General features: G+C 35.9%; 1 protein-coding gene across 1 annotated transcript in view; it reads right to left on the bottom strand.

Annotated features, from left to right (window-relative positions):
- The window catches only part of COL19A1 (collagen type XIX alpha 1 chain), a 334506-nt gene that overhangs the window by 247453 nt on the left and 71578 nt on the right, over positions 1 to 15475 (bottom strand). The window contains exon 10 of the mRNA XM_008013598.3: positions 10081 to 10134. Within this exon, the coding sequence (XP_008011789.3) occupies positions 10081 to 10134 (54 nt within the window). The remainder of the gene's footprint in view (positions 1 to 10080; positions 10135 to 15475) is intronic.

Raw genomic sequence — 15475 nt, 5'->3', positions numbered from 1 at the left:
TATGAATAATCTTGTTTAATCCTTAAGATAAAGCTAGAAGTAGATGTAATATAATTCCATTTTATAAAAGAGAAAACTGACATGTAGAGAGACCAAGTGTCATGCTCTAAATTAGAGAGTAAGATTTCTCTAATAAATTGAGCTGGAATTCAAATCCAGGCAGTCTAACTCTGAGTATTTAATATTAGCATGGTAAAGTAATGATGGTTATGATTTACTTCATACTTACTCCATGGGGAGAAAAATTGACTTTTACTAAGTTTTCCTATTAAAATAAGCATTTTAGGGCAAATTTAAAGTAATTTAGTAGATAGAATATGGGTTTTAGCATAAATTAGTCTCTATGTTCAATTTTTATTGTCACATTATTAGGATAAGATTATTGGACAAGAATTATTCCTATTTAGGAAAAACTCTCCACTTCTTGAGAAATATATGTTATGTTTACATACATAAGTGAAGTATGAAATGAGGCAATTTTTTGTTTGAAGTATTCAGGTAATGAAAACAAACACGGTTTGAGTGTAATATTTGGGGGCAAAGTGGGCAAAATTTGCTCATAGTGTTCAAATCTTCATCTCATTTTCCTACTTCACACTATGAGGATGGAAGGTGTGAACATATGTGTTCGTGTGTGTGTGTGTGTGTGTGTATGGCTGCATGCATGTGATTTTATGTTTAGAGTTATTTCTCTTCTCTTGGAAATAGAACCATCCAGTTTACTCATTGTGATTGACAGAGGCTTCTGTCCATCCAAGTTTACCAGAAGTCGTCAGCTACCTAATAATACTGCTACACAGAATTGATTTTCTTAAATGAACTCATAACAGAACACTTACCAAATCTCTTAGGCAAAATCATAGCTGTTCCTAATAAATGCAAAGGGGACAGTTATTTTTCTGCAATGTTTAACAGTAAGACTTTATTAGATTAGAGCTAATATTAGATTAAGAATGCCTACTGCAAGTCTGTACTGGGTGATAAGTATTACAATTACAAAAGAACATAACTAAATGCTATACTTCATCCTCAGGGTCCTCATGACTCCATATTCCATAAATACATTTTGTAAAATTGTGTTTTTTAGTGTACTATTTTTCTCCTTGGTCTCAGAGGAAAAATGCCACCACAGTCTACTAATACATTGTTCAGAGTCTTGACTTAAAAAAAGTTATTGCTATTACCTAGCTAAATTTCAAAGTGTAGGTTTATTTTAGAATAATGTGATTTATATGCAAATCACTTAATTTATTGCAGTACGACATTGAGGTAAGTGTAAAGTATAGTTAATGTACAAATTAATACTTCATACTGCTCAGAATATGCTTCACTCCATTAATATAAATCAGTTTCCTAGCTTCAATACTAACGTTAGAAAAAAACTTCACTTTGAGAATATTAGACCTGAGATATATGTTCTATGGTATTGTACATATGTTTTTGCTCCAAGTGAGACAGTTAAACAACTCATCTTAGTTATTTATTTTTAAACAGTACTCTTAAGTACTCCGAATTTTATGAAAAACAAAACAAAACAAAACAAAACAAAGAATTATAACTGCTGACAAGCAGAGTCCAAGTTAAGCGGATGCTAGATAAGTTACTCTGGAAGATGCACATCTTTCACATTGAAGCAAATGTGGAATACAAAGCCCTGAGGTGACCCACATGTTAAGAACTGATCATTTTTCTTTGGAAATTTACTTAGAAAAATCTGACAAACTATTTTTCTTGTAAAATAATAGAAATATTTCACCCCAAACATAAACCTCACGAGTATGATTTTAAAATTTTGAAATTAAAAATTTTTTTTTACAGCTTATTAACCCACTGTTAGATAATGTTAGTAACTTTCTTGTTTTCATTTTGTATACATTCATTAGAATTATTTTAAATCAGTGGTAACCTGTGGATTATAGAAGTGAGAAAAACACTCTTAAGGCGGCATTTGTTTCACTCAAGAGTGTCACACCCCTTTAACAGCTACGTGAAGTGACAAGTTAGAAGCCTAGCTGGCACTACCAGGGACTGAGACCTTGGGAAGAGAAAATGGTCAAAGACTCCATGCTTCTGTAGGTATTGGAAAGATATTAACCACTAAGTAGGGTCTCTGATGATGCGTGCATCCGGGAACCAAGAGCAAAATGTAATCCGCCACCATATTTAGCACAACTGGAAGTTACGTGAATTCTCTAATTGTCTGTGAGACCCCTTAAGAGCAACTCAAGTAAATTAGATCCAGAAGAAAACTGCCTGAGGAAATATGAGAGAGTATTTGCCAGGACAAGTTTGCCATGGTTTTAGAACACCATAAAAACAGCTGCTTCTTTCCGATATTAGCTTCTTAAGTTATCTGGGAACAGTGTCTTCACACAGACACACTCATTAATTGATATTGCAAAACCCTCTCCGTCACCATTTTGACCAAATGGGCACCAAGGGCTAAGGATCTCGGTTTTCAGAATGACTTCGTCTAACTAGATTGTCAGTATATTCCTTTATATTCACTAAAGTTTTACTTTAAATGAAATATAAGATGAATCACTACACAAGATTCTTTCTACAAAAGTGGACTTCTGGGACAAGAAAAAAAATCTTTAGTTCTGAGGAGTGCCTGTCTCTGCAATACTGACTTGCTCCAGTTCCTTCGCGTTGCCCCAAATGTCCACTCTTTTCTAAGAAACTCTCTTTTTTTCCAGAGAATTTCTCGGTTTGCATACTTAACTTTCTAGACTTATTTTCTTACTATCATGGCCCTGGATTGCAATTCGTTTGATCAACTTTTGACAGGATTGATTCTACTGAATGCGTCATCTAGTCCTTACATTGTCAGTCTGTGGACGTCACCTTTTCAGGAGTTGAGAACCTGTTCCACAGCCAATCAGTAGCAGTTTGCACCTGGTTTTCATACATCAGGATCCAAGGGATGTCATTTTGGTGTGTTAAAATTAATGCTATTTTATACCAATCTTGATAAATTCTGTTTTAAAGTAATCAAAGGGAATGCTATCCTGCTATGCCATAATTTATTATGAAAATGTATATGAGTCTCACGTTACATCCCACAATAAAGTCAAGCAATCTGTTTTATAGTTCAAGCACTTCAGTGATTCTGCATGTATTTTAAAAAAGATTCCCGTGTTCAGAATAATTCAAAAACTCCTAATGATCTGAAATCTAAACAATCAGATTATTGTGATGCATTTTAGAGACTGGTAGAATAAGGGCACAAGGCAAATTTGGATTGGAGCATCTCTTTAGGTGATCAAATAATATCCTCTAGAGAAAATATATTTTTAAACAATTAGACCTTTGAAGAAGTATATAAAGAAGCTTTTATTTATGATGAAGAATCATCAATTAATGCCATCAGTAAGCTTAAACAAGAAGATAGCAGCCCAAATAAACATCAACTTGCAGCAAGGTATTATTTTGCAATAGAGTTTGTTGGACTTTGCTGAGTCCAACAGTTATATTCCTATACAAGTCAGGAATTTGTATATCAGACTGAATAATTTATGAAAGGAAAAAGTAGCATCAATGAAGCAGTCAGATACCAGAGACACATTTAAGAAGGTCTCAAAAAATATGTCTGACAACCTCTGAACCTCCTACCGCTTTAGCTTCAGTTATTCCTGTGCCAACTTTAGGTGAACAAAACCTCAATGGTCATGGCCTTCTAGATAATGAGACACAATAAACTCACTTGATAATCAGTGCAGCTAGAATGCTACAAAAACTTCTACTAAGCTTATTTTCATAAAGAAGAGAATTTTCTTGGCATCAACATCTGAGAACTTTAAAAATTTAGCAAAGTTATTAATATTAATATAGGATTATATATATAATCCTATATATAGTGAAAACACGTGAAAACATGCCAAGGTGATTGTAGTTTAATATACAAATACAACACTTTTCAAAATATTCTACAAAAACTGAAGTTGAATAAGTCGCTAAACTGCAACAGTAACTTCCTGTGAGTGAATTTATTGTTTGGAAGCATCTTTGTGGTGTTAGAGGAGAAACATAAAAATCAATCATTTTATGAGCTATAGCCTACAGTATAGAATTTTACTGATAGACTGAAATATATTTCTTCTATTTTTAATTATAGTATCTCTTACAGTCTATATATAAAATGTTTACATAAATTACCTAATTTTTGTCTGCAGTGAAACACATATTAAGACACCATATGACATATAAAATGGTGAATTTAAGAAGCCCTGGGGCTAAGAGAATAATGGCCAATGTTTTGGAGCAGGGATCAGCCAGCTTTTTCAACAAAGGGCCAGAGAGTAAATATTTTAGATTTTGTGGGTCATACAGTCTGCCACAATTACTTAACCTGGCCATGAAGCACAAAGGCAGCCTTAGGTAATACAAAAACAAATGAGTGTGGCAGTGTTCCAGTAAAACTTTACATACAAAATCCTAAAGTAAGAGTTCTAACAGCTCTACAACAGGGCCACAACTTGCTTACCCCTGAACTGCAGGACTTGTTCTGTATATTTTCCTATCCTATCTGACAGAACTTTATAAAATGACCATACGGGGGGCGGAGCAAGATGGCCGAATAGGAACAGCTCCAGTCTCCAACTCCCAGCGCGAGCGACACAGAAGACAGGTGATTTCTGCATTTTCAACTGAGCCTCTGCTGCTGACACCCAGGCAAACAGGGTCTGGAGTGGACCTCAAGCAATCTCCAACAGACCTGCAGCTGAGGGTCCTGACTGTTAGAAGGAAAACTATCAAACAGGAAGGACACCTACACCAAAACCCGATCAGTACGTCACCATCATCATCAAAGACCAGAGGCAGGTAAAACCACAAAGATGGGGAAAAAGCAGGGCAGAAAAGCTGGAAATTCAAAAAATAAGAGCGCATCTCCCCCGGCAAAGGAGCGCAGCTCATCGCCAGCAACGGATCAAAGCTGGACGGAGAATAACTTTGACGAGATGAGAGAAGAAGGCTTCACTCCACCAAACTTCTCAGAGCTAAAGGAGGAATTACGTACCCAGCGCAAAGAAACTAAAAATCTTGAAAAAAAAGTGGAAGAATTGATGGCTAGAGTAATTAACGCAGAGAAGGTCATAAACGAAATGAAAGAGATGAAAACCATGACACGAGAAATACGTGACAAATGCACAAGCTTCAGTAACCGACTTGATCAACTGGAATAAAGAGTATCAGCGATTGAGGATCAAATGAACGAAATGAAGCGAGAAGAGAAACCAAAAGAAAAAAGAAGAAAAAGAAATGAACAAAGCCTGCAAGAAGTATAGGATTATGTAAAAAGACCAAATCTACGTCTGATTGGGGTGCCTGAAAGTGAGGGGGAAAATGGAACCAAGTTGGAAAACACTCTTCAGGATATCATCCTGAAGAAACACTCTTCAGGTTATCATCCAGGAGACTTCCCCAACCTAGTAGGGCAGGCCAACATTCAAATCCAGGAAATACAGGGAACGCCATAAAGATACTCCTCGAGAAGAGCAACTCCAAGACACATAATTGCCAGATTCACCAAAGTTGAAATGAAGGAAAAAATCTTAAGGGCAGCCAGAGAGAAAGGTCGGGTTACCCACAAAGGGAAGCCCATCAGACTAACAGCAGATCTCTCGGCAGAAACTCTACAAGCCAGAAGAGAGTGGATGCCCATATTCAACATTCTTAAAGAAAAGAATTTTCAACCCAGAATTTCATATCCAGCCAAACTAAGTTTCATAAGTGAAGGAGAAATAAAATCCTTTACAGATAAGCAAATGCTTAGAGATTTTGTAACCACTAGGCCTGCCTTACAAGAGACCCTGAAGGAAGCACTAAACATGGAAAGGAACAACTGGTACCAGCCATTGCAAAACCATGCCAAAATGTAAAGACCATTTAGGCTAGGAAGAAACTGCATCAACTAACGAGCAAAATAACCAGTAAGTATCATAATGGCAGGATCAAGTTCACACATAACAATATTAACCTTAAATGTAAATGGACTAAATGCTCCAATTAAAAGACACAGACTGGCAAACTGGATCAAGAGTCAAGACCCATCAGTCTGCTGTATTCAGGAGACCCATCTCACATGCAGAGACATACATAGGCTCAAAATAAAGGGATGGAGGAAGATTTACCAAGCAAATGGAGAACAAAAAAAAGCAGGGTTGCAATACTAGTCTCTGATAAAACAGACTTTAAACCATCAAAGATCAAAAGAGACAAAGAAGGCCATTACATAATGGTAAAGGGATCAATTCAACAGGAAGAGCTAACTATCCTAAATATATATGCACCCAATACAGGAGCACCCAGATTCATAAAGCAAGTCCTTAGAGACTTACAAAGAGACTTAGACTCCCATACAATAATAATGGGAGACTTCAACACTCCACTGTCAACATTAGACAGATCAATGAGACAGAAAGTTAACAAGGATATCCAGGAATTGAACTCATCTCTGCAGCAAGCAGACCTAGTAGACATCTATAGAACTCTCCACCCTAAATCAACAGAATATACATTCTTCTCAGCACCACATCGCACTTATTCCAAAATTGACCACATAATTGGAAGTAAAGCACTCCTCAACAAATGTACAAGAACAGAAATTATAACAAACTGTCTCTCAGACCACAGTGCAATCAAACTAGAACTCAGGACTAAGAAACTCAATCAAAACCGCTCAACTACATGGAAACTGAACAACCTGCTCCTGAATGACTACTGGGTACATAACGAAATGAAGGCAGAAATAAAGATGTTCTTTGAAACCAATGAGAACAAAGATACAACATACCAGAATCTCTGGGACACATTTAAAGCAGTGTGTAGAGGCAAATTTATAGCTCTAAATGCCCACAAGAGAAAGCAGGAAAGATCTAAAATTGACACTCTAACATCACAATTAAAAGAACTAGAGAAGCAAGAGCAAACACATTCAAAAGTTAGCAGAAGGCAAGAAATAACTAAGATCAGAGCAGAACTGAAGGAGATAGAGACACAAAAAACCCTCCAAAAAATCAATGAATCCAGGAGTTGGTTTTTTGAAAAGATCATCAAAATTGACAGACCACTAGCAAGACTAATAAAGAAGAAAAGAGAGAAGAATCAAATAGATGCAATAAAAAATGATAAAGGGGATATCACCACCGACCCCACAGAAATACAAACTACCCTCAGAGAATACTATAAACACCTCTACGCAAATAAACTAGAAAATCTAGAAGAAATGGATAATTTCCTGGACACTTACACTCTTCCAAGACTAAACCAGGAAGAAGTTGAATCCCTGAATAGACCAATAGCAGGCTCTGAAATTGAGGCAATAATTAATAGCCTATCAACGAAAAAAAGTCCAGGACCAGACGGATTCACAGCTGAATTCTACCAGAGGTACAAGGAGGAGCTGGTACCATTCCTTCTGAAACTATTCCAATCAATAGAAAAAGAGGGAATCCTCCCTAACTCATTTTATGAGGCCAACATCATACTGATACCAAAGCCTGGCAGAGACACAACAAAAAAAGAGAATTTTAGACCAATATCCCTGATGAACATCGATGCAAAAATCCTCAATAAAATACTGGCAAACCGGATTCAGCAACACATCAAAAAGCTTATCCACCATGATCAAGTGGGCTTCATCCTGGGATGCAAGGCTGGTTCAACATTCGCAAATCAATAAACATAATCCAGCATATAAACAGAACCAAAGACAAGAACCACATCATTATCTCAATAGATGCAGAAAAGGCTTTTGACAAAATTCAACAGCCCTTCATGCTAAAAACGCTCAATAAATTCGGTATTGATGGAACGTACCTCAAAATAATAAGAGCTATTTATGACAAACCCACAGCCAATATCATACTGAATGGGCAAAAACTGCAAAAATTCCCTTTGAAAACTGGCACAAGACAGGGATGCCCTCTCTCACCACTCCTATTCAACATAGTGTTGGAAGTTCTGGCTAGGGCAATCAGGCAAGAGAAAGAAATCAAGGGGATTCAGTTAGGAAAAGAAGAAGTCAAATTGTCCCTGTTTGCAGATGACATGATTGTATATTTAGAAAACCCCATTGTCTCAGCCCAAAATCTCCTTAAGCTGATAAGAAACTTCAGCAAAGTCTCAGGATACAAAATTAATGTGCAAAAATCACAAGCATTCTTATACACCAGTAACAGTCAAACAGAGAGCCAAATCAGGAATGAACTTCCATTCACAATTGCTTCAAAGAGAATAAAATACCTAGGAATCCAACTTACAAGGGATGTAAAGGACCTCTTCAAGGAGAACTACAAACCACTGCTCAGTGAAATAAAAGAGGACACAAACAAATGGAAGAACATACTATGCTCATGGATAGGAAGAATCAATATCGTGAAAATGGCCATACTGCCCAAGGTTATTTATAGATTCAATGCCATCCCCATCAAGCTACCATTGAGTTTCTTCACAGAATTGGAAAAAACTGCTTTAAAGTTCATATGGAACCAAAAAAGAGCCCGCATCTCCACGACAATCCTAAGTCAAAAGAACAAAGCTGGAGGCATCACGCTACCTGACTTCAAACTATACTACAAGGCTACAGTAACCAAAACAGCATGGTACTGGTACCAAAACAGAGATATAGACCAATGGAACAGAACAGAGTCCTCAGAAATAATACCACACATCTACAGCCATCTGATCTTTGACAAAACTGAGAAAAACAAGAAATGGGGAAAGGATTCCCTATTTAATAAATGGTGCTGGGAAAATTGGCTAGCCATAAGTAGAAAGCTGAAACTGGATCCTTTCCTTACTCCTTATATGAAAATTAATTCAAGATGTATTAGAGACTTAAATGTTAGACCTAAAACCATAAAAACCCTAGAGGAAAACCTAGGTAGTACCATTCAGGACATAGGCATGGGCAAAGACTTCATGTCTAAAACACCAAAAGCAATGGCAGCAAAAGCCAAAATTGACAAATGGGATCTAATTAAACTAAAGAGCTTCTGCACAGCAAAAGAAACTACCATCAGAGTGAACAGGCAACCTACAGAATGGGAGAAAATTTTTGCAATCTACTCATCTGACAAAGGGCTAATATCCAGAACCTACAAAGAACTCAAACAAATTTACAAGAAAAAAACAAACAACCCCATCAAAAAGTGGGCAAAGGATATGAACAGACATTTCTCAAAAGAAGACATTCATACCGCCAACAGACACATGAAAAAATGCTCATCATCACTGGCCATCAGAGAAATGCAAATCAAAACCACAATGAGATACCATCTCACACCAGTTACAATGGCGATCATTAAAAAGTCAGGAAACAACAGGTGCTGGAGAGGATGTGGAGAAATAGGAACACTTTTACACCTGTTGGTGGGATTGTAAACTAGTTCAACCATTATGGAAAACAGTATGGCGATTCCTCAAGGATCTAGAACTAGATGTACCATATGACCCAGCCATCCCATTACTGGGTATATACCCGAAGGATTATAAATCATGCTGCTATAAAGACACATGCACACGTATGTTTATTGCGGCACTATTCACAATAGCAAAGACTTGGAATCAACCCAAATGTCCATCAGTGACAGACTAGATTAAGAAAATGTGGCACATATACACCATGGAATACTATGCAGCCATAAAAAAGGATGAGTTTGTGTCCTTTGTAGGGACATGGATGCAGCTGGAAACCATCATTCTTAGCAAACTATCACAAGAACAGAAATCCAAACACCGCATGGTCTCACTCATAGGTGGGAACTGAACAATGAGATCACTTGGACTCGGGAAGGGGAACATTACACACCGGGGCCTATCATGGGGAGGGGGGAGGGGGTAGGGATGGCATTGGGAGTTATACCTGATGTAAATTACGAGTTGATGGGTGCTGACGAGTTGATGGGTGCAGCACAGCAACATGGCACAAGTATACATATGTTACAAACCTGCACGTTATGCACATGTACCCTAGAACTTAAAGTATAATAATAATAAAAAATAAAAAATAAAAAATAAATAAATAAAATAAAATAAAATGACCATACATTTTGATCAAATAGTAAACCATCATACCTTTTCCCCAGGAATTCCAGGAGCACCAAATTCACCTTTATTACCAACTGCACCCTAAAATACAGAAATGCTTATTAGCAGATTACTTTTAAGAGGCGCGTTAATTACTAATGTTGTCAAAGAGAATCTACTTTTCCTAGATGAGTTGCTTTTGCACGCACTAAAGTTTGTACTTCAAGTTCCTTCCTCATATTGCCCACAAGCCAAAATAATAAATTGTAATAAATCAGTAATTCATAAATATCTAAGTGCTAATCATAACTAAAACTAGACATATTCACACAGAAATATGTAATTCAGCTTTGTAATTTCTTTTACATTTACCAAAAGTAAGGAATAATACTATTGCTGTTACTTCAATTAATATGATAAATGAGTTTAAATGAGTTAAAAGCTACATCCTATCCGATGCTTTCAATTCAAGTAGGTCATGAAATTTCTGTTTCTAAGATATTCCTATTTGTTTCATTTAGTGTGCCTGACTTTCCTTTACATCCTCCAGGAAAAACCCCAAAGCTGGGTCAATCCAATGATCAGCTTCCTTTCTCTTCCACTTAATTGCCAAACAGGGATGGAAAAACAGGTGCAAGGAAGTCTATAGATCATGTATGGCTTCCTTAAAAGCACTATCACAAATTCAGTCCAACAAATTTATCCTTGAAACAGTGGAAAATAATATATACTTTTTGAATGAGTTTCTGTATCACTAATACTTGGTAGAAATTAAGAAATATATCGTAATTTTATGAATATGTAATACCATTATTATAATGATACTATTTGTTAATTTCGGATGAAGACCCACAAGTAAATTTCACCTTCAAGTGAATTCCTGCAGATTACATGAGATTATATCAAACTGGGTAAAACCGATCAAAGAAGCACCTGTCAATTACTTCAATATATTCAATTGGATTAGAAAGGATAAAGGAACATTATTATTTCCTATATTGACATACTAAAAGAAGTCAAAAGAATAATATTAAATCCTACTTCTGTGAAGTTATTACTAAGAGAAGGTAATCCTTATTTTAAAAAATTATGAACATATTTTGGTTTAATTAATTTTTATTGTTGTGGTATGGGTACAGAATGGGCATATGAGTAATGCCAGCTTGGAAAGAAAATGAGGGGAAACTTACTCATCATCTCTGGATTAGCATATTAGGCTACTCAAAATGGAAGCCTCTATAGTGGGATTGGAGGGCAGGAGAAGTTGAAACAAATCAATACTAGTCGCTGACTAAGAAGTCAAATAAGCTAACTTATTCCATTTTAAACTGTTTTGATTTTCTGTCAAAGCATATCAGCAAAGCAATCATTTCATAAAGCCAACACATTTTGGCAAATTAACTGGAAATGTGGAAGACGATAATACAAAAATAAACTGGAAAATTATTCCCAAAATGGAGCTCAGATAACACTTCCCCTTAGGTTCAGGAACATTAACATTGAGCTGATAGTTTATGAAACTCTGAGAGAATTTCAGCTCTGAAATGGGTGAAGTTATTAACAAGGGTCTTAAAGAACTGAGAAAGTAATGCAGTTGCTAAGGAATTAGGTTGCTAACTACGCTTGCTAACAAAAGAGAATTAAAAGATTCAGAAAATTATTATAATTGAGTCTAAATGAAAGAAAAGTATTAATTATTTCTTCAAATAATGTTATACAGAGTTTAGTGTTAGAGAGCGTGGTTAAAATCGCTTGATTAGGTGTCGTGTTATAGAATACTGATCACAATTAGATAATTAAATACAAGCAGTAGTACTTAAAACTGCATTATTCCATGAGAGGTGATCATCACCTTTATAAAAAAAGAAAAAGTAGTAAATCATATTAATAAACCATCATAGTGGATAAGAAAATAGGTAAATAAAGATATCTATTAAGTTTTGCCAAAACTTCTAGCTTTTTGCAAAATATTTTTGATGCTTCATTACCTTAGCAATACTAAGCTAAACCTGATTAAATCAATGTGAAAAGAATTTTTGTTTTTTAAAAGAAAAAAAGTAGTAGAACAATAGTTAACAATATAATATTATTTAACTCTTTCCTTGCAAATTGAATCTTTCAGCAGAGTCTCCTGGGCAATTAGGAAGGAGAACTTACAGTTTCCAGAAATAGCTGAGTTGATTATTTAAACTTTCCTTGAGGTATAGTGTTCATTCATGCATTCAGCATATTTTTAGCTCCTATTATTTATGTGTTGTTCTATGTATAGGCTCACAGAACTCATTTTCCAACAGGAAAGGAAATAGATGCAGGATGATAATGTGTCAGGTGGCAATAAAAGTGCTAAGCAAAGTAAGAGCATAGAGGTGGGAGTAAGGATGCTTTTTATACAGAGATGCCAGAAGGCCTTTTCATTTTAAAGTTATTTTTGAGCAAAGACCTAGAAGACGTGAAGAAGAGAGCCAAGTGGATATGTACAAGGACACTTCAGGCATACATAACTGGTACAAAGGACTTGGAGCAAATATAAAAGAGGGAAGAGGGTTCGAGACAATTTGGGAGTGAGGAGTCAGGTAGGGGATAGCTCTACACATTATGTGAAGCCTCATAGCTCATGGTTAGAGCTTTGGGGTTTATCTTAAGAGAGACAAGAAGTCACTAGTGGGTTTTGGCTCAGGTGGGACAGGATTTGCTTACATGATTATTCAGAATAATTGTCTAACTCATAATGTATATGTATAAATAAGAGTAAAATTTTTCTCTATGAATCTGCTGCATTAAAGTAAGGATTCTCAAAGCATAACACCTTAGATTGTCATCAACAGTCACATAGACCAATGGAACACAATAGAAAACCCATAAATAAATCCATGTATTTACAGCCAACTGATCTTTGACAGAGGTGCCAGGAACGTGCATTGAGGAAAGGACAGTCTCTTTGATAAACAGTGTTAGAAAAACTAGATTCAGAAGAATAAACTAGATCCTTATCTCTCACCATATGCAAAAATCAACCCAAAATGGATTGAAAACTTAAATGTAGAGCCCAAAACTATGAATCTTCTGGGGCAAAATGTAGGGAAAATGCTTTGGTACATTAGTCTAGGCAAAGATTTTGTGGATACAATCTCAAGAGCACAGGCAACCAAAGCAAAAATAGACAAATGGGACCATATTGCACTAAAAAGCTTCTGTGTAGCAAAGGAAACCATCAAGAGAATGAAGAGACAACCTGCAGAATGGGAGTAAATGTTTGCAAGGTATTCATCTGACAAGGGATTAATATCCACAGTATACAAGGAGTTCAAGCAACTCAACAGCGACAAACAAACAAACAAAACCCCCAATAATCTGATTTTAAAACGGGTGAATGATCTGAATAGACACTTCTCAAAAGAAGACATACAAATGGCCACGAAATACATTTTAAAATGCTCAACAACATTAATCATCAGGGAGGAGCATATTGGAATCAAAATGAGATATCATCTTACCCTAGTTAGAATGGGTATTATCTAAATGACAAAAAAAAAAAAAAAAAAAAAAAAACGCTACCAAAGTTGTGAAGAAAGGGGAACTCTTGCACACTTTCAGTGGGAATGTAAATTAGTATAGCTATTATGAAGAACAGTATGGAGATTTCTCAAAAAACTAGAAATGGAACTACCATGTGATCCAGAAATCCCACTGGGGATATGTATCCAAAGGAAAGGAAGTAAGTATGATGAAAAGATAACTGAAAGCCTGTGTTTATTACAGAACTACTCACAATCGCTAATATACGGAATCAAAATGAGTGTCTATCAATGAATAAATGGATAGAGAAAATGTTTTATACACACACACACACATATATACATACACAAACATACACACAATGGAATTACATTCAGCCATAAAAAAGAATAAAATCCCATCATTTGCAGCAACATGGACGAGTCAGAATGACATTGTGGTAAGTGAAACAAGCCAGGCACAGAAGGATAAATACTGCATGTTCTCCTTTGTATGCAGAAGTTTAAAAAGTTAACCTCATAGAAGTAGAGAGTAGAATAATGGTTACTGGGGCTGGGAAGGGTGGGGAGTGGGGATAGGGAGAAGTTGGTTAATCGATAGAAAATTACAGCTATACAGAATAAATAAACTCTGCTGGGTGACTACGGTTAACAATAATTTATTGTATATTTTCAAATAACTAAAAGAGAAAATTATGAATGTTCCCAATACAAAGAAATAATTAACACTTGAGGTGATGGATATGTTAATTATCCCGATTTGATTACTACAGATTGTATACATGAATTAAAATATCACACTGTACTCCATAAATATGTATAATTGTTATGTGTCAATTAAAATATTAATAAAAATCTTAACACCTTTAGAAATACTGTAATGTAGTGATATATAATTTGAAAGAGATGTGGAAGTTGTATTCTCAAATCTTTTCTCACTTTATTACATTGGGCCAAAAGTAAAAGGCACCAAAAGACTAATATTATATCGCTAATGAGAAAAAGTAAATTATAATTGTGTCTGGATGGCTTCTAATCGACGTTATCTAAATAAAACAATGCAAAGAATATATTTTAAAAAGTAGCACATTGGGTTGGGAGCAATGGCTCACACCTGTAATCCCACACTTTGGGAGGCTGAAGTGGGCGGATCACCTAGGGCCAGGAGTTCAAGACCAGCCTGATCAATATGGTGAAACCCCATCTCTTTTAAAAAATACAAAAATTAGCCAGGCATTGTGGCGGGTGCCTGTAATCTCAACTACTCAGGAGGCTGAGGTAGGAGAATCGCTTGAACCCGGGAGGCGGATGTTGCAGGGAACAGAGATTGCGCCATTGCACTCCAGCCTGCGAGACAGGGCAAGACTCTGTCTCAAAAAACAAAACAAAACAAAACAAAACAAAACAAAACAAAACAAAACAAAAAACTAGCACATTGTATCCAGAAAATGTCAGATAATATTGCAAATAAGAGATACAGAGTTGAATGAAATATTCAAGTAATTGAATAATCTTTTGAAGCACGTGATAACTCAACATTTTTACATCTAATACATTGAAAATTCTAAGAGATCATCTCACAAATGAAGATTTATTTATTCCTCATCGAGCCACAAATGAAATTAAACTCAACCTAAAATAGTTATCTCCACCTCTCCTTCAATACATGGACAATTATATGGTGGATAAGAAAGCAGGGGCAACATATTTGTTGAGTATCTATCATATGCCAGTTTCTAAGTGCTGTATACACATTGTATTGTATGCCTTCTTCACAATCAACCAGTGCCTAGGTATTATTAAGGATAATTTTCAAAGCAAGTAAGAGGTGGAGAGGATTCAATCCTAAGTGGTTCAGGCTCCAGAGTAGTACTCTTTCTACCTCCTCTAAATATTCTTTCTTGGGCTTACAGATCAAAAAGAAAACC

Source organism: Chlorocebus sabaeus, chromosome 17, assembly GCF_047675955.1.
Source record: "Chlorocebus sabaeus isolate Y175 chromosome 17, mChlSab1.0.hap1, whole genome shotgun sequence".
Lineage (NCBI taxonomy): Eukaryota > Metazoa > Chordata > Mammalia > Primates > Cercopithecidae > Chlorocebus > Chlorocebus sabaeus.
The sequence above is the reverse complement of the archived record's forward strand: the minus strand, read 5'-3'. Positions and strand labels throughout refer to the sequence as shown.